General features: G+C 40.8%; 2 protein-coding genes across 4 annotated transcripts in view; both read left to right on the forward strand.

The window, feature by feature from the left end:
* The first annotated feature begins 3,320 nt into the window (after positions 1 to 3,320).
* Positions 3,321 to 9,047, forward strand: LOC123504358 (zinc finger protein 248-like). 3 transcript variants are annotated; one of them, XM_045254823.1, is made up of 3 exons: positions 3,321 to 3,813; positions 4,245 to 4,323; positions 7,927 to 9,047. In XM_045254823.1, the coding sequence occupies exons 2-3, from the start codon at positions 4,256 to 4,258 to the stop codon at positions 8,687 to 8,689; spliced, it is 831 nt and encodes a 276-aa protein (XP_045110758.1). In that variant the 5' UTR covers positions 3,321 to 3,813; positions 4,245 to 4,255; the 3' UTR covers positions 8,690 to 9,047. The 3 variants fall into 3 exon arrangements, with proteins under 3 accessions (XP_045110758.1, XP_045110756.1, XP_045110759.1); XM_045254821.1 differs by having other exon boundaries at positions 3,321 to 3,689; XM_045254824.1 differs by lacking the exon at positions 4,245 to 4,323 and having other exon boundaries at positions 3,325 to 3,689.
* A 3,923-nt stretch (positions 9,048 to 12,970) lies between these two features.
* Positions 12,971 to 19,724, forward strand: part of LOC123504396 (ataxin-3-like) — a 12,743-nt gene continuing 5,989 nt past the window's right edge. Inside the window, 5 exon segments of the mRNA XM_045254859.1 lie at positions 12,971 to 13,115; positions 15,755 to 15,919; positions 16,317 to 16,456; positions 17,102 to 17,224; positions 17,226 to 17,254. Coding sequence (XP_045110794.1) covers positions 13,092 to 13,115; positions 15,755 to 15,919; positions 16,317 to 16,456; positions 17,102 to 17,224; positions 17,226 to 17,254 — 481 coding nt within the window. The 5' untranslated portion in view covers positions 12,971 to 13,091.

Here is a 19,724-nt window from a genome sequence, read left to right on the forward strand (position 1 = left end):
ATCCTAATACTAGATGGAACAAACGACTCCCTATATGGAGATGTTGGGCCCTGCACAGATCTCCACCTTTTGCCAGATGGTAACATTTTGTAACACGAGTGCACTGGGTGACTGGGATCATTGATTGTGGTGTTGCTCCTCGGAATAACCGCTCCTTTATACACTTCTAACACTGGTTTGGCATTTTAAACATTTGATCGGCTACATTTCTTTATTATCTTGCTCGATTCACCTTTAGATTCCAGAGTACTATTTCCGTACCAACAACATACAGCAAACGAAAAAACTCATTGCAATATACTACTGAAAAACAAATCCATTAGTTTAATACTTACATTTCATTCACAAGTTTGCTAATGAAATACATTCTTGAATTTGACTTTTATATATTCTATCTATGTGTGAGGAAAATTTGAATTTATTGTCTATAATCAATTGTATTCTTCTACTATTTCAACAGTTTCATCATTAATTACCAAAGGTCTATGTTGTATGAGAGTCTTACCATTGACAATGTCATCAACAAAACCAAACAACAAAAGTTCATAGGTGTAATCTTTGATGATATTGCAGAATTATATCTTAAATCATCTGGACTTAACTCTCTTCTATATCAATTTAAAGACCTTATACCTAACAACATACTTAATCCTTAAACGGAAATGCCCAAATTCACTCACACTAATTGTGTCATGACTCCATTTGGACCCAATGAAAAAAAAATAAAATAAAATAAAAAAAAATTAAAAAAATGTGTGTATATATATATATATATATATATATATATATATATATATATATATATATATATATATATATATATATATATATATATATATATATATATATATATATATATATAATTTTTCTCGAGCTACGCTTGATCAGATTTGAAAAAAAAAAAAATCTTATAGAACGATGAAAGTAAAAACGCAAATTTATTTTCATATTTGATTTTCATGATTTATTTTTTCTTAATATTGCAAAAATAGTTACTTTGCCATATATATTAATAAAGATTCTTTGGAAAGAAAAGTAAGAAAATTTAATATTGTCAAGCTAAAATGGTTGCTTTTTCCACGTAATATCATGATAATTTTTGCTTGAACATATTACTGAAACCATTATTTCAACATCATTTATAAATTGTATGCTCTTCATCTCAATTGTGGTGCTCTCAACAAAAGATCGAGAGCCGATTTCTGAAAATGTTATTTTTTTTTTTTTTTTTTTTGGTGCTCTCAACAAAAGATCGAGAGCCGATTTCTGAATAAGCAGGTCCGCTGTGAGTGACTGACAGGCTTCAGTGAATGTTGTTGTAGCAGTGAGATGTACAGTTTGCTCAGCCAACACCTATTGTGTTTTCTCATCCCACAATTCACAGCGATGCGACATATGGCAAATTGCCTACCAAAGAAACCAGAAGAAAACATGATAAAGACTATTACACACATGTCGAACGAGAAAATAACTGTGCCCTGCCAGGACCAGGAGTCTTATCAAATCCCAGCCAAGCATATTTAGCGTGAGTTAGAATGACTTCTGCTTTGTACTGTTGAAGATGAATGAAGGCAGTGGCCTTCGAAACGTCCAGAATAAATACTTCAAGTCTATAACTGTGGGTTTACTGACAAAGTTGATATTCACGATAGTGTGATATTCCATCTTATAAACAATGTTCCCCCTACATGTGGTCATGAGTCAATATTTCACAAACAGATTTTATGGATCCACCTGGCGCGCCACAGCATATGTGGCATTAATACACTCGCAATACTTGTGGCATACTGTGCCACGAAGATTTAGACGGTAAATCATACATACAAATGAGATAATACATGTCCAGCTTTGGTGGACTTGGGTGAGAGGTGCACATGGGAAGCTGTCTTCGCGGGGCAAACGTATGACTGAACAAGGTCATGTGTACACATGTGAATGTATAGATGTAGACATGTACAGTACATACACATGTGCATTTAAATGAAGGATAAACTGTACATCAGGTGAAAGTTGGCCTGAAAATATATTTTTCTTAGTATAGCAATTAATTAACACATGTCAAATACTTTCTCTCTCTCTCTCTCTCTCTCTCTCTCTCTCTCTCTAGCTTTTAGAATGATGTGTGATTTCACTTAACTGTGCGTTGGAATAGCATCAATCCCTGAAATTTTACTTCACAATTATCTGTTCCTTGTCATGCATTAAACGAGAAAAAAAGTAGGTAATCTTTTTGCCATAATTTCTCTCTGAAACGTCCTGCTGTATTTCTTTCAATATTGTAGCTATTTCGCATTAACATTCTTTTTTTTTTTTTTTTACGTAGGGAAGAGGGCCAGAAGGGCAAAAAAAAAAAAAAAGGAAGATTAAAAGAAAAGGCCCACTTGAGTGCTGGCTCTCTACATGACATTTAGGAAACTACAATGTGGTTTACGTTAAGTTAAACCACCATTTTTTTTTCTTAGTTTTCCTCTAGTAATGGAAAAAAAAAAAAAAGCGACAATTTCCCATTGCTTAACACAGGAGAGGATTAATGCTTTGGGTTTAAGTTGCGATCGTAAGCTTCGCCCACTGGCTTAATTTTTTTAGTACAGCGGGATAGGTTAATAATTAAGGCTTACGTATGTACTAGAGAGGGCCTTGGATAGGCGCGCGCCCTCTCCCTTGCCTTGGAGCCATGTGTGGGTGAAAAATGGCGCGCTTTTTCAAAACCACTGACTATGACCATGTGAAGTCACGTACTGTACGTTCCCGTTAAGGGTTGAAATTCTCTACAATGCTCATGTTTAGTCACACTTACAATATTCTACACCAGTCTGGTGCAATACATATCTCACACATCTACTTCCCTTAGTCAGTCTATAAAAGAAAATAAGATCATAAGTAACTCTGTTTACTTTGATCACACACATGATTTATTTGAAAACATGAGCTTTATGAAATTATTTGACATAAACAAATTATATGTTGCTGTATTTATGTACAAATTAATAACAAGGGGTAATACTACTAACATACTCCTTCAACATAAAAGCGGGCCAGTAACATCACCTCGAGAGGAGAGGTGGTGTTCCCACCCACCCAGCAACCTCGTTACCGCAGTGCTGTCAGGTGCACGGTAATCATCTTAGTTTAGGACTACATTATTTAATTTCTGGGTAATATTATTTCATCACCGTTCATATTAAGGTAATGTTTCTTGCGTGTACATACATTTAAATTATCTTTAATACACATATTTCTAACAAACAGGCCAATTTCAAAGCAAACAGGGTAACGTTAAAGGTTCATTTAGGGTGAAGTTCGCAACTTGACCTGCCAGAAATGCGTGACAGTCCCTCTAATGTTTCCAAGCAAGGAATATTCATACAAGAATCCTTGTTGGTTCCAAGCGTGCACTGGCGGTGCTGGGCTTGGCTGTTCCTCACCGCTGGCAGTGGTGGACAGTGGTGTGAACAGTATACACCTGTGTCCTGCTGCTGTCCACCCCCACCCTTCACCTGTGTCTTCCTCAACAAGTGTGCACAAGACGAGTGTCAGTCCTGTAGCCTAGCTGTGATTGCCGCGTCACCAGCAGCAGGTGGTCAGCGGCACGTCAGCCAAGGGCCCAAGGTCATCATCGCAGCCCTCCACAGGAGAAGCGGCAGCACTCACTGACTCACTCACCGAGGAGTCTCACGGGAACACTGCCAGTGAGTGTTTACTGTTATTACTGTCACTGTTGTGTGGATCAAACTCATTTGTCTCGTGAGAGAGAGAGAGAGAGAAGAGTGGGGAGGTGGAACAGCGGTGGGATATGGAGAGAACTTCCCAAAGGTGAGTTAACCTTAGCTTCTCGCGCCTCCCGAGGTTGATACTTAGAAAATCTCAGGGCACTGTCCCTGAGAAAGCGTCCCGCGCGCTCGCCTCGATTCCCGGGGGCTCTCCCTTCGCAGCTCTTCCACCCAGCTGACTTGACGTCACATAAAATGAGAAATATGGTAAAAAAAAAAAATTTTATTCCGAAGGGGTTCCTTGAGATATGTCATGTATTTTAAGGATCACGCAAGGCTAAAAAGGTTGAGAAACCGGGAGCTGGGAATCGAGGCGAGCACGCGGGACGCTTTCTTGAGGACAGTGCCAACCTCACATATAATCAATATTATATACACAATATCATGCATATATCAGCTTTCAAAAACTTGCTGCATAACACAATAAACGATTTTATGTTGATTAATATTAAGAAGAGGTACGTGTCCCTGCAGCTGTTGTTGTGATGGTGGCCATCCTGATCCTGCTGTTGCTGCCAGCACCTAACCTAACCAAACAAGAAGTGTGGTGTAGGTAAGGTTTAGTTAGATTAAGATGCTAACAACAAGATCAAGGTCAAGAATATGACAACAAGAACCTTACACTGTGTTTGTTGTTACCTGGAGGAGGTAGTAGACACTTACTGTAATGATAATTTACTCCCAGTGAGTAGTTCAGGGGGTGCTGTGAACCTTCCATTAAAGCTAGTTGTGTCTCACAACTCGAGGGGTAGTCACAGCCTGCCCTCTAAAGACAACTCTCCTTCTTCACACAAAATTACATGCACTTACCACACATACACTCTTCACTTAAAATAAAAAAATTAGAAATGGTGACTCAGAGTCCCCTTCTGAGGAGGGGACCATAAATGTCCCCAGGTTGGACTACTCTCGCGATGACAACCCAAAAGGTCTTGGCACCTCCCTCAACTTTCTCTATATTAACTTCTGTAACATTCGTGGTCTTAGATCTAATTTTCAGTCAAAAGAACACCACCTCTCCTATACTAAACCTCATCTTTTCCTCACTGAAACATAGCTGTCTGAGGCAACTGCCAGTAGCCGCCCTACTTTACTCTCTCCTTATATTCGTTCCAAAGTTGGATGTTGCATCTATGTGCGCAGCAACTTAACTTGCTCTCATGCCCGTGCTTTCAAATCTTCTGAGTTTTTCACTGTCTGGCTTCAACTCAATAGTCACTCACTAACAAAATTTTTCTTTGATGTCTATCTCTCCCCTAACTCCTCTGACTATAGTAAATTCTTTAACTATTTAACTTTCAAAGTGGAGAACATTTTGTCCCTCTACCCTTTTGAGATCTCCATCCTTGGAGATTTCAATGTTCACCACCAGCTTTGGCTTTTCTCTCCCTTCACTGGCCATCCTGGTGAACTAGCCTTCAACTTTGCTATCCTCTGTGACCTAGAGCAACTGGTGCAACACCCTACTCGTGTTCTTTACTGTCTTGGACATACACCCAACATTTTGAATCTTTCCTTACCTTTAATTCTTCTGCTTATGCTTTTACTCTATCTTCTCCATAAGGCTCCTCCAATTATAATCCCATTTCTGTATCTTGCCCTATTTCTTCAATTCCTCCTCAGGTGTTTTGCCTCTGTGAGTTGTTGGGGGGGGGCCTGAGGAGGTATTATTCTGATTTTCCCTGGAATGATTACTGTTTCTGTGTCAGAGACCCATCTCTGTGTGCTGAACGCATAAACACACCTTCATAAAGAGAAAATGTCACAATCTCTCAAGATTTCTGGCATCGGCTAAAAACACTTCCAGTAACTTCACTTGTTCCTGTTTCCCTCCTTTATTTCATGGTGATGGCACCAGTGCAGTGCCATCTCTTCTGTCTCTAAAGCTGAACTCTTCTCTCAAACCTTTGCTCACAACTCCACCTTGGATGATTCTGGGCTTGTCCCTCCCTCTCCTCCTCCCTCTGACTATTTCATGTCTTCAATTAAAGTTCCTCGTAATGATGTTTTCCATGCCCTCGCTGGCCTAAACCCTCGGAAGGCTTATGGACCTGATGGCTGGCGTGTCCCTCCTATTGTTCTCAAAAACTGTGCTTCTGTGCTTGCACCTTGCCTGGCCAAACTCTTCCAACTTTGTCTATCGACTTCTACCTTTCCTTCCTGCTGGAAGTTTGCCTACATTCAGCCTGTTCCTAAAAAGGGTGACCGTTCTAACCCCTCAAACTACCGTCCTATAGCTTTAATCTCTTGCTTGTCTAAAGTTTTTGAATCTATCCTGAATAGGAAGATTCTCAAACATCTGTCACTTCACAATCTTCTGTCTGATCGCCAGTATGGCTTCCGTCAAGGTCGCTCTACTGGTGATCTTCTGGCTTTCCTTACTGAGTCTTGGTCATCCTCTTTAGAGATTTCGGTGAAACTTTTGCTGTTGCGTTAGACATATCAAAAGCTTTTGATAGAGTCTGGCACAAAGCTTTGATTTCAAAACTGCCCTCCTACGGCTTCTATCCTTCTCTCTGCAACTTTATCTCAAGTTTCCTTTCCGACCGCTCTATTGCTGCTGTGGTAGACGGCCACTGTTCTTCTCCTAAATCTATTAATAGTGGTGTTCCTCAGGGTTCTGTCCTGTCACCCACTCTCTATTATTCATTAATGACCTTCTTAACCAAACTTCTTGCCCTATCCACTCCTACGCTGATGATACCACCCTACATCTTTCCACGTCCTTTCAGAGACGACCAACCCTTCAGGAAGTCAACAGATCATGCAGGGACGCCACAGAACGCCTGACTTCTGATCTTTCTAAGATTTCCGATTGGGGCAGAGAAAATCTAGTAGTTTTCAATGCCTCAAAACTCAATTCCTCCATCTATCAACTCGACACAACAATCCAGACAACTATCCCTCTTCTTCAATGACACTCATCTGTTTCCCTCTTCAACACTGAATATCCTCGGTCTGTCCATTACTCATAATCTTAACTAGAAATTTCACATCTCATCTCTTGTTAAAACAGCTTCTATGAAGTTAGGCGTTCTGCGGCGTCTCCGCCAGTTTTTCTCGCCCCTCCAACTGCTAACTCTGTACAAGGGCCTTATCCACCCCTCTATGGAGTACTCTTCTCATGTTTGGGGGTTCCACTCACACAGCTTCATTAGATAGGGTAGAATCAAAAGCTTTTCGTCTCATCAACTCCCCTCCTCTGACTGACTCTTCAGCCTCTTTCTCACTGCCGGAATGTTGCATCTCTTGCTATCTTTTATCACTATTTTCATGCTGACTGCTCTACTGATCTTGCTGACTGCATGCCTCCCCTCCCCTCTGCTCCCCCACCCTCGCTGCACAAGGCTTTCTTCTTCCTCCCATCCCTGTTCTGTCCAACCCTCTAATACAAGAGTTAACTGTATTCTCAGTCATTCACATTTTTCTCTGGTAAACTCTGGCACTCCCTGCCTGCTTCTATATTGCCATCTTCCTATGTCTTGACTTCATTTAAGAGTAAGGTGTCAAGACGTTCGTCTCAGTCTTGTGGCCATTTCTTTCCAATTCTTTAAAGGGACCTTGCATTTATTTATTTTATTTATTTATTTTTTTTTCCCTCCCTTGGTTAGTTTCCCTCTTGCAAAAAATGTCAATACAATTATGCCAATAATAGTGAATTGCCAATGCCATTTTTCTTATGTCCTTTAAAAATATTCTTTAAAGCTCATTAGACCCACCAAACCAAACTTTACTGTTTAACACAGTGCACCTTATCTTGCTCTTCTCTTCCCCTATCACCAGCAAGCCTGGATAGGGACCTGGTGGAAGGGTGGGCTTTGGGCTGGGGTAGACCAAAATGAGAAACTGCCACTGCAGTGGTTGTCCAGTGTGAGGCTGCTGTGGGAGGTTTGGTGGGTTGGCCAGCCCTGCACAGGATGATGGGAGGCAGGGAGGCAGTGGGTTGGTATTTACTGGTTACTGGTTACAGCAGTGCAACAACAGTTTGCTGTGGTAACTTGTGTGGGAGTGAATAGTGAAGTACACCCTGTGCTGGGTTGTGCTGCACTATGATAGAGTCACTTAGAGCAGTCCGGGCTGGTGTAGAGCTTGTGTGGCAGTGTTTGTGAGACGTGTGTAGTTTGTGATGGCCACACCATTCTTCCCTGCTCCACAGACCAGCCCAGCCCTGCCAGCATCCAAGCCGCTGCTGTCACCACTGCTGCTGCTGCTGCCACCACCACCGCCACCACCACCACCACCACCAACAGCTGCCTGGCTCTCTGCCTTCCCCGAGGCTCCCTACCGGACTGGCTACAGCATGTGCTGGTGACAGTGGTGTGGGGCTCGTGGAAGTTGTGAGGCCAGGTAGCAGCATGGGTGGCCAGTGGCAGCAGCAGTCAGCCTCAGGTGTGGGGAGGCACAGGCGTGGTGGCAAGGATCACCAGGAGACAGGCAGCTCTGGCCACACAGGACAGAGCAGGTTTGAGTGCCAGCAGTGTGACAAAATGTTTACCACCAAGCAAAGCCTCACCAGACACACCCTAGCACACAGTGGTGTTAGGAATTATGAGTGTGGTGACTGTGGGAAGAAATTTACCCAAAAATCTAACCTCACCACACACAGCCTGACACACAGTGGTGTTAGGAATTATGCGTGCGGTGAGTGTGGGAAGAAATTTACCCAAAAGTCTTCCCTCAACACACACAGCCTGACACACAGTGGTGTTAGGAATTATGAGTGTGGTGAGTGTGGGAAAAAATTTACCCACAAGTCTTCCCTCAACATACACAGCCTGACACACAGTGGTGTTAGGAATTATGAGTGTGGTGAGTGTGGAAAGAAATTTACCCACAAATCTTCCCTCACCTCACACAGCCTGACACACAGTGGTGTTAGGAATTATGAGTGTGATGAGTGTGGGAAGAAATTTGCCTAAAGTCTCACCTCACCACACACAGCCTGACACACAGTGGTGTTAGGAATTATGAGTGTGGTGAGTGTGGCAGAAGGTTTGGAACCATTTCTCGCCTCAATCAACACACCTTCAGACACACTGGGTTGAGGGAGTTCAAGTGTGATGAATGTGGCAAGTGTTTCAAGGCAAAGCGTGATATTGCCAGACATGTGAAGGTCCACTTTTGAGGTGGTGTGTTGTGTGGGTGGGTGGGGCCACAGCCGTGCCTGTGGTGGCGGCTGTGTCTGTGTGTGCTGTGAGGGAGTGACGGCCGCAGCAGTTGTTTTGTTGGCGGCGCAGGTGTGCCTTTCAATAAATGTGTGTGTGTGTGACATGGTGACAAGTTGTTTTCCTTCCCTGTGTTTTGGTGTCTTCAGTCTCAGTTCTTGACTAACAGGCTAAGAACACACTACACTGTACAGTGTTCATGCTGCCATGGCAACACTCCAGGACAAAATAAATAGATAAATAAAAGCATTAGAGTAATAATCAATAAGGTGCAATAAGGGAATGCAATGCGTACTCTGTGTCTGCACAACATATAGGAGTGAAAGAATGTAGCACATAGGACACACTGAATAAGACAGGCGACACACTGCAAACTTGGAACATTCCTTACAAATATTGCTGAGAGTGGCAGCATCCAGGAAATCACCAATGAGACTTCATTCTTTATTACAATGTTCACACCCTATTCCTCCAAGCAGTGGTGCTCTACAGGGCCTCTATTCTCAAGGATATGAATATCCATGTACAAATGTGACTAATGCCTTCATGCAATGTGTACTGTATCAAAATAGAGTAAAACTAATTTCACACACACAAATTATACTAGTATAAATAACCATACAAACAAATTGTACCTAACTAGTTGTATGGTTACACAATGTAGTGTTGAGTTATAGTTTTAGACATCCCTGAATAGAAATGTTTTAATTAAAAGCCTTTACTTAAAAAGCACAATGGTATTGCTGGCCTTCACCTGCACTGAAAGCCTTTTGTACAGTGTTGGAGCACACACTTGAAAGGCTCTGGAACCAACATCAGAGTTACTCCTGAGTACATTTGGCCGCTACTCATCTGCCGCGTCCCTTACTGCTACACTGCTACTAACCTCAAAGGGATGTGATATTTTGTGATATGAACGGCCTCTCCAGTAGTCATGACTTGGTGAGTTGGTACACAGATTTGACCAACAATTGCAGGTTTTATCAGCAAGCAATGTAGATCAATAAGTACGGGTGCTATTCTGTGGAGAGGCGATGCACGTTTTGTTATCCTAGCAGCCTGATTCATTAGGCTGTTAGTTGTAGTGGTTTCAGTTGATAGTTTGGCAAGGTATAATATAAGGAGCTGCAGGACTCCAACTTTGTTATTACATTATTCTGAGTCACAATCTTGACACAACACTCACCCAAATGTCTCCTTAGAAAGTAGAAAGGCAATATTCATCAGATTGTACTGTGCTGTTCTCACAACCTCCTTCATCTCAGCATTTCACTTCAAACACTCACCAACTGTAACTCACAAATCCTTCACTTTATCACATCAACACATATTTGTACCTCTTACATTTAAACCTTCTACTTCCTTATACAAGTTCTTTTTTATATCAATTTTTCTATCTGTTTTTTTTTTTCCTATTCTACCACTCTGTCACCCTACATAGACCCTAGCCAGCCACCCTACACCCCTACACACCCCACCATCACCCCATCCAGCCAAGAGAAGAGATGGAAGTCAGTGAAGGCAATGTGTGATGCCACTTAGCCTAACCAAACTAAACAAACCAAACCAAACTTTACTCTGATAAGCCTAAAAGTAAATAGATAAATAAAATAAATGAATAGATAAATAATAACTTAAGCTAAGCCAACAGCACCAACAACAAAACACAGCCCAAAATGTCTGTGACTGTGCTGCCACCAATGGGTCAGCTAGGTTAGTGGCAAGCTCAGCACAAAATGTTAGAGTAAGGTCAAATATGTTGGTTTTTATGGTGCTGGTGGCAGATTAACAACATTTCCAAGCTCAAAAGGCTTTACCTCAAGTGCCACGGGTTTTTGATAAGGGTTTTCTATGGTGTTGATCAGAGAGAGAGAGAGGGATGGTTAGGTTAGGTTAGGTCCAAAATAGAAATAAAGCTTCAATATTTTCTTACTTTTTTTTCTGTTACTTTCTATTATTATTTCATCATGTTACTCTTTTCATTGTTACTTTCTTCATTAGTACATTTCTGTTTTAGTTTATTTACATTTTTATATAGTTAAACCTGCCCTTGTAGTACTGCATGCTTTTCCAGTGCATGTAGTGCTGTTGTTTTATATTTGGGTTAATTATAATCTTTTCATTTGTTTCATGAGCTAGTTTTATAAGATTTGTTCTTACAAAAGTTTACGTTTATTTATTTTTTTTCTATAGAGAGTTTTACGAAGAGATATGAATTTTATTAACGTACTGATTTGTATCGGAAATTTTCCTTTTCTTACGGAAGAGGTCAACTAGTTCTTATTCAAAGTATGTATGGATAAGTAAAAATTTAATAAGGATCAGGCTGCATTGTATAATTATATTCTTCAGTCTGCCTCCCCCATGGACTGATCAAGTTAATAAGTGTCTTGATCTCATCCACGCCCTGTAGAAGATGGTGGTGTCATGGTCCATTTCACCTGGATACCCTCTCATGTGGGTAGGTATCCCGCTAAATGAAATAGCAGACCGCCTCAATTGCTCAATGTTCTCCCCAAGATGACACACTGGACCCTGGCACTGAGTACACTCTGGGTTATGTTAAGAGTAGCATTAGGGACTTTGTACATAGTAGCATTAGTGATCAGTTGGAGCTTTGTTGCCATAGGGACAGTGGCACTAGTCTTCACTATGCACGTGTCTCCCAGAGCTGTGCTTACACGTATGGGAGACACGTACACTGCATCACATGACAGGGTGGCAATGATCACCTCAAATTAAGCTATAAACACTTCTCCTGGTGTGTGCTGTACGTGTGCTGTGTGCTGCACCAAGGGGACACACCCTGCGTCATTGTATCATGGAATGTCCTCTAATTGCTAAATTTGGCCACAATGTCAACATAACTTGTACAGCCTCATTGACCATCCTACAGTCAGCCACTCTCAGGGATACATTCGAGGAATATCTTCAGTTTGCTTCCAGATTGTAGGATCTTTATGCAATAAGGTGTGCAATATCTGTATTTATTTATTGAAGTACTTGTATTCCTGTTATATATATATATATATATATATATATATATATATATATATATATATATATATATATATATATATATATATATATATATATATATATATATATATATATATATATATATATATATATATATATATATATATATATATATATATATATATATATATATATATATATATATATATATATATATATATTATAGTTTAACCTTAAGTCTTTGCCCAGTGGGGTGGGTGGCAAGGTCCATCCTCCTCCTTTGTTGTATTTATTTATCAATTCAACAATAAATGTATCAGTCAATCTCTCTCTCTCTCTCTCTTGGTCTGTGTGTGTGCGTGTCCGGTAGAGAGAGAGAGAGAGAGAGGTGTACGTGTATATGTGTCAATATAATATTCTTGCATCTCTCTCTCTCTCTGGGAAAAAATGTGTGGTGTTGGTGTCCTGTCCCCATAGCTATAGTCATTCAGTTTAGTCTTAATTATTATTATTGTGCGGCAGACACGCCTTTCCTTCCTCCACTCAGCCAGGGACGCATCCACATCCCACAGGCATTTTCTTTCCTGTTGACTCTTCCGGTACGCCAAGAGAAGAGCAGCCACCGCTTCACCATCATCACATCTTGGCGGGTAGCTGTTTGTTGACACTACTACTACTAGTCGATACTTTCCAGTCGCTACGTGTGACACTTTCCGACTAGAAGGGTTCAGTTCATGGATACATCTATAGCGACTTGCAGTTTCACTCCAACTAGTCGATACTTTCCAGTCGTTACGTGTGACACTAGAAGGGTTCAGTGGATACTTCTAGCGACTTGCAATTTCAGTCGCAAATTGGCAAAATGAAAGTGAAGCGGATGGAAAAGAAATTAAAAAGGAAAAAAATGAATGAAGGAATAGGAATGAAAGAAAACAAAAATAAATTAGGAAAAATAACAACAGCGAAATAAACTAAACGTAAAAAAAACAAAAAACAAAAGAAAAACGAATAAAAGAAAGAAAACGAAAGAACGAAGAAGAAAAAAAGTAACAAAAAATATATAAATGAATAATAAACATAAAAGTAAAGGAAAACTAAAGAAAAGAAAAGAAAAGAAAAAAAATTAATGAAAACACGTAGTCACTCCTCAAGATGAAGATCAGCGCCCTTTAGCATCATGGATCTGGTGTACCATGAAAAGGTGGGGATTTTGGCTAATATTGCGCCCCATGGTGACACTGGAGGGGTGGAAATTAGTGTGAGGATGAGGGAGGCCTGTATCTAAATGTGGGGAATGAGGAGGAGGAGGAGGAAGAAAGGGAAGAGGAGGAGGAAGAGAATGAGGTAGAAAGATTTTAGTTTTTATTTGTCATTTTTAAATATTTCTTTTTTATTTATTTTTTATGCTTTTGTAGTTTGTAGTTTCACCAAGCATGGAGTCTGCGATGTGGCTTTTGATTGGTGAGAAATGTACTTGGTGAAATGATTAATGGCGTGATATTACGTGTCAATCTCCAGTTTTTAAGACTAGTCGATACATTCCAGTCGCTGTTGAATTAAAGTATATGGTATTACTACAGTGTGAACTAGTACACCACACGTCACTGTATACTATTTCACATACATCACACTCCTAACACCATTCCTAACCCCATATTACCCTATCAGAAACTAATAACTTCAGGGCAGAGTTTAGGTTAGGTAGGTCTACAAGCATTTCTAACTCTAAGCCTATCGGAAATTGATAATAACTTCAGGACAGAATTTCTAAGATTTTCCTCTATTTTAGCTTGGGGGTTTAGTGTGGGGAAACCTAACCTAACCTCTGTCCTGAAGATATTAATTTCCGATAGGGTAAAATGGCGTTAGAAAAGCTTGTAGACCTATCCTAACCTAACCTAACCTAACCTCTGTCCTGAAGATATTAATTTCCGATAGGGTAAAATGGCGTTAGAAAAGCTTGTAGACCTATCCTAACCTAACCTAACCTCTGTCCTGAAGATATTATTAACTTCCGATAGGGTGAAATGGGGTTAGAAAAGCTTGTAGACCTATCCTAACCTAACCTCTGTCCTGAAAATATTATTAATTTCCGATAGGGTAAAATGGGGTTAAAAATAGTGGTAGGAGTGCGGTCTAGAGTGTGTATAGTGACGTGGTTCACATTGCAGTAATACCGGACCAACGTTAGAGTGTAGTTCATTTCCAGCCATTTTGGGGACCTGTGGGACATCGCAGAGTGTAGGTGGAGGAACATTGTAGAAGCAGTAATGTGCCTTGCAGGATAGATCTCAATCACATACAAAAAAAAGGTGCAAATACATTGATGGTGTGGTGGTGGCTGAATTCATGGCAGCGAGCGTTGTTTTGTTTGTGTTGAGCAATGTTTCTAGCTTGACACGCCCCACACCACAATTGACAAAGCGTACTGGCACTCTCATAAAGAACACATCCCACTCGCTGTCCTCGATTCCTGACTCCCCTGTCGCAGCTTCTTCACCCAGCTGATTTGACGTCACATATGTGAAGCCACGCTATTGGTCAACAAGAAAGAGAGGGAGAGAGAAAGAGAGAATAAATGGAGGAAGTGGGGATTAAAACAGAAGGAAAGAAAAATTGATAGTAAATGAAGGAAAAATGGAAATAAAACATAGTAGGGTGGGGTGGGATGTGTTCTTTAAGAGTTCCGGCTTACCACCCAAACGTGACCAAACCACAACCCCACCAAACCAAACGAAATGAAACTCTCCTTTTAATGCTTCTCAGGAAATCGGTGGTAGGATGAAGCTAGAAATTGTCCTGTGCCCTCATCCTCCACGCTACGATTTTACCTGAGGGGTGTAAAGTTAACCTCTTCAGTACTGGGATGCATTTTTACCTTGAGTTTTGGGTGTGACCATTTTATTGACATTAGGAAAGGTCTATGGAGGTCTGAAGATTAGTGGCCACAGTCTTCACTCTTTTAATCCCTACATAAATTTCTGAAGCTGTATAAAATCACCAGATAGTCAGGAGAATGAATAGGAAAGCATGTCCTGGTACTGAAGGGGTTTACACCAACTGGGAAGGGTCTAAGAGGGGGTCAGCTGCAGCAGGTGTGGGCAAACTACGACCTGCCAAAGAAACTCCTGCAGCTCGACAAATATTAGTAAATGTGAAAGAGCCGTTTTTTTTTTATTTATTTATTTATTTACCTATTTTTTTATTCATACCATGTGGGGTTTTCATGGGAATTTCTGGGGTAAAGGGGATACTTTTTGTGGCACCTCCTATCTCAAAGCCCACCCGCTAGGAAACCGTTGCCCCGAGTGAGGAAGCCCAACCTACACTCGGACCGTGGACAGGATTCGAACCATTCCGCTTGGAGACTCCTCGGACCTCAAAGCGTGCAGGGTTCCACTGTACCACGAAGTAAATAAAGAACGCCAAATAGTGTTGTGAGCATTGCATTTTCTTCCCGCAAGTGTGCACGTGTGTGTGAGAGTGGCTTTTCCTTTAGAAGCCTTTCATTTTTATTATTTCAAGTATTAAATGGTTTTGGGTTGATATAGTGTGCGGACGTACAAGATTGTGATTTTCTTTAATGTGGCCCAGGAGTGAAAAGTTTGCCCATCCCTGAGTGAGAAGGTTAGTACTCTGGGTTTGTTTAGTATCCCTGGTGGGGGGGGGCAGTTACGGATCCAGCTGGATGTGTAGCATTGGCAACACTCTGACGTAACCAAAGCAACAATACATCCAGCCGTTGCCGCTGCCGCCAAAAAATACTTCAAACATAGAATGCATCCCTTCAAAAGTAAACTAAAACCACTTCCCATCTCTCTCTCTCTCTCTCTCTCTCAGCAAGAAGGAAGACTTTGCGGCCAGCACTGTGTGAACAACCTCCTGCAGGGTTACTATTTCACTGCAGTAGAGTTGGCAGCCCTGGCTAGACAGATGGACCTGGCTGAGAGGAGACACATGGCAGAGGCAGGCGTACATACAGACGACTTCAGAAGGTTCATGCAGGTACTGGTGGTGGTGGTGGTGGTTTCAGTTTAAGCTTGTTTGTGTTAGGTTAGGTTAGTTTTGGTTGTCATTTAGTAGTGGGTGGAGTAGTAGTAGTAGTAGTAGTAGTAGTAGTAGTAGTAGTAGTAGTAGTAGTAATAATAGTAGCAGCTCATCTCACCCACCTATCTCTCTCTCTCTCTCTCTCTCTCTCTCTCTCTCTCTCTCTCTCTCTCTCTCTCTCTCTCTCTCTCTCTCAGCTGTAATAACAATAATAGTAATAATAATGAAATAATGATAATAAAATGAAATAATGAAAACTTGAATAACTAATTCTCTCTCTCTCTCTCTCTCTCTCTCTCTCTCTCTCTCTCTCTCTCTCTCTCTCTCTCTCTCTCTCTCTCTCTCTCTCCCGCAGCAACCTTCGGAAAATATGGATGACACAGGAATGTTCAGTGTACAAGTTCTGACCTCAGCGCTGAGAGTGTGGGACCTTAGCCTTGTGCCCATCACCTCCACCTCCAGCTCCCTCGCTCAGATGGCTCGCTCTAACCCGGAGTGAGTGAGGGAGAGAGAGGGACAGGGAGGGAGGGAGGGAGGGAGAGGGAAGGGGGAGTAAGAGAGAGAGAAGGTAAGGAAGGAAGGAAGGAAAGAAAAGAAGGAAGGGAATAAGGGGACACAGAGAGAGAGAGAGAGAGAGAGAGAGAGAGAGAGAGAGTGTTGTGTTTTTATTTGTGTTTTTCTTGTTTTTGTTTGTTTGGAAGGAGAGGAGAGGGAAATTGTAAATAAAAATATGCAAAAAAGAAAAAAACAATAAATGGAGGAGGAAATTATGATGAGAGAGAGAGAGAGAGAGAGAGAGAGAGAGAGAGAGAGAGAGAGAGAGAGAGAGAGAGAGAGAGAGCACATTATTACTATTATTATTATTTTTTTTATTAGAATTTTTATTGTCATTACAGGAGAGAGAAAAATGATAGAGAATATAATGTTCCTAACCTAATCTTAGTTGTGTGCTGTCTCTAACCTAACCTGACCTGACCTAACTTTTGACTTGTTTATAGATCTTATAGTCTGTCAGTCTGTCAGTGTGCCTATCCTATCCTATCCTATCCTAACCTAACCTAACCTAACCTAACTTGACCTAAGCTAACTTAACTTAACCTAAGCTAACCTGAGCTAACCAGAACTAACTTAACTTTCCAGAGAGCAGCAGGCATTCATCTGTAACTACAAGGCGCACTGGTTCACGGTTCGCAAGTTGGGCTACCAGTGGTTCAATCTTAACAGCCTCCTCTCACACCCAGAGCTCATCTCACCCACCTACCTCTCTCTTCCTCTCACAGCTGGAACATGAAGGTCAGTCACACAGAGAGAGAGAGAGTGTGTGTGTGTGTGTGTGTGTGTGTGTGTGTGTGTGTGTGTGTCTTGTTTCCATACCTCCATTTATCTAATTTTTTCTTAAAGTTGTGCACATTATGTGGTGTAACAACTTCATCACTCAATGCATTCCACTTTTCCAGCATTTTATGTGGAAAGCTGTATTTTGCAACATCCTTCACACACTGCCTCATCCTGATCTTCTTTACATGTCCTCTTGTCCTTCCATCTTGTTGTGTCACCAGCACCAGGTCTTCCTTGTCTATCTTTTCAATATCATTTACTATCTTATACATTGTTATCAGGTCCCCATTCTCTTCTATCTTGTAAGGTTGGCAGTCACATTTTCTTCAGTCATTCTTCATATGTGAGGTCCTTTAGTTCCGGCACCATGTTTGTAGCAATCTTCTGTATCCTTTCCAATTTTCTTATATCTTTTTAGAGCTCAGACCATACCACTGCTGCATATTCCAGCCTTGGGCATATCATGCTTGTGATGATTTTTTCATCATATCTTTATCCATGTAATGAAATGCCACTCTTATATTAGTCAACATTTTATACGATAGTCCAAATATCTTGCTTATGTGTTTATCAGGGCTCAGATTTTCCTGTATGATCACTTCCAGATCTTTTTCCTCTTTAGTCTTCATTATTTGTTTCTCCCCCATCAAATAGTTCCATACTGGTCTTCTCTTACTCTTTCCTAGTTCCATTATGTGACATTTCTTGGCATTAAACTCCAATTTCCACTTCCTGCTCCATTCATAGATCTTGTTTAAATCTTCCTGCAACAGCAGACAGTCCTCTCTGGTTTTGATAACGCTGACCCTTGTGGCACTCCACTAGTTACTTTACCCCAAGATGAGTATGTATCTCTGATCACAGTTCTCGTTTCCTATCTTTCAAATAATCTCTTGTCCATTGGAGCAAGGTTCCACGCAGTCCTCCTATGTTCTCTAGTTTTCAAAGAAGTTTTCCATGAGGGACTTTATCAAAAGTCTTTTTAATGTCCAGGTATACTGTGTCTACCCATCCATCTCTGCTTTCAAGTCCTGCAATAACTCTGGAGTAGAAGCTTAACAAGTTTGATACACATGACCGCCCTGTCCTGAACCCAAATTGTCTGTTCGATATGACTTGGTCCTCTTCTAGAAATTTAACCCATTTTTCTTTGATAATTATTTCACATAACTTCCCTACGACACTTGTAAGTGACACTGGTCTGTAGTTTAGTGGTTCAGTTGCCTTTCCTCCTTTAAATATCGGTATTACGTTGGCTCTCTTCCACTCTTGTGGAACTTTCCCTTCATTTGTTGAACTTGTAATTATTTCCCAAATTGGCTCCAGTAATTGCTCTTTACATTCTTTTAACACCCAGCCTGATACACCATCTGGCCCCATTGCTTTCCTGACTTCCAACCTGTCCAGTAATCTTCCAATATCCTCTTTGTGCACTGCAATCTCCTGTAATCCTTGGCAGTGCAATGTTCTATTAGGTTCTGTGAAATCTTCTTCTGCAGTGAACACCGTTTTGAAGCTGTCATTCATTATTTCACACATTTCCTTCTCTGTTTGGTATGTCTTCCCTTCTTTAATGATTTTTTTTTCAATTGTTTCCTTATTCTTTGTTTGTAGAAAAGTTTGGGTTTGTCTTTGCTTTTACTCACCACATCTTTCTCAAAGTTTCTTTCTTCCTCTCTCCTTACTCTACTATATTCATATCTGGCATCCTTGTACTGCCGTCTGTTATAGTCATTTCTCTGCTTTATGAAGTTTCTTCCATGCTTTATCTAGCATTGTACCAAGCATGTATTTTATTCTTAACTCTATAAACAGGTACAAATTTTTTTACACCTTTCTATTTCTCCTTGTACTGTCTTTCTGTACATAATGTTTCTCCACTCAGTATCAGCAAAATATCTCCTTAATTTTTCAAAATCTCTCTTGCATAATTTAATCTCTCCTTTATAGTCCTCTCTGTATCTTATCTCATCTTCCTCCTGCATTTGTATCTCTACTGTCACATGATCACTTTTCCCCATTGGACTAAGGTATTGTATGATTGGAGGAGACTTCGGTTTCTTTGTGAAGACTAGGTCAAGCAACGATGGTTCTTCTTCCCCCCTGTACCTTGTTGACTCCTCCACCCACTGGTCCATTGTATTAACCATAGTCAGCTGTAACACTTTCTCACTCCACTGCCCACCATTATCCATTACTTCCATCTCTCTCCAGTTTACTTTTTTGCAGTTAAAGTCTCCAACTAAAAGTATTCTTGTATCTCTTCTTATCATGTTATCTAGGCACTTAATCACCTCTCTTTGCAAATCTTTATGTTCCTCAGTTCCCCATGTATTGGTCTTTGGTGGCACATATGTAACTATCATTTTTCTCTTCTTCAATTCCTTTGTTTTGATTGTTACTCCCATTACTTCTGCTTTGTCCT

Source organism: Portunus trituberculatus, chromosome 2 (assembly GCF_017591435.1).
Source record: "Portunus trituberculatus isolate SZX2019 chromosome 2, ASM1759143v1, whole genome shotgun sequence".
In the NCBI taxonomy this organism is placed as follows: domain Eukaryota; kingdom Metazoa; phylum Arthropoda; class Malacostraca; order Decapoda; family Portunidae; genus Portunus; species Portunus trituberculatus.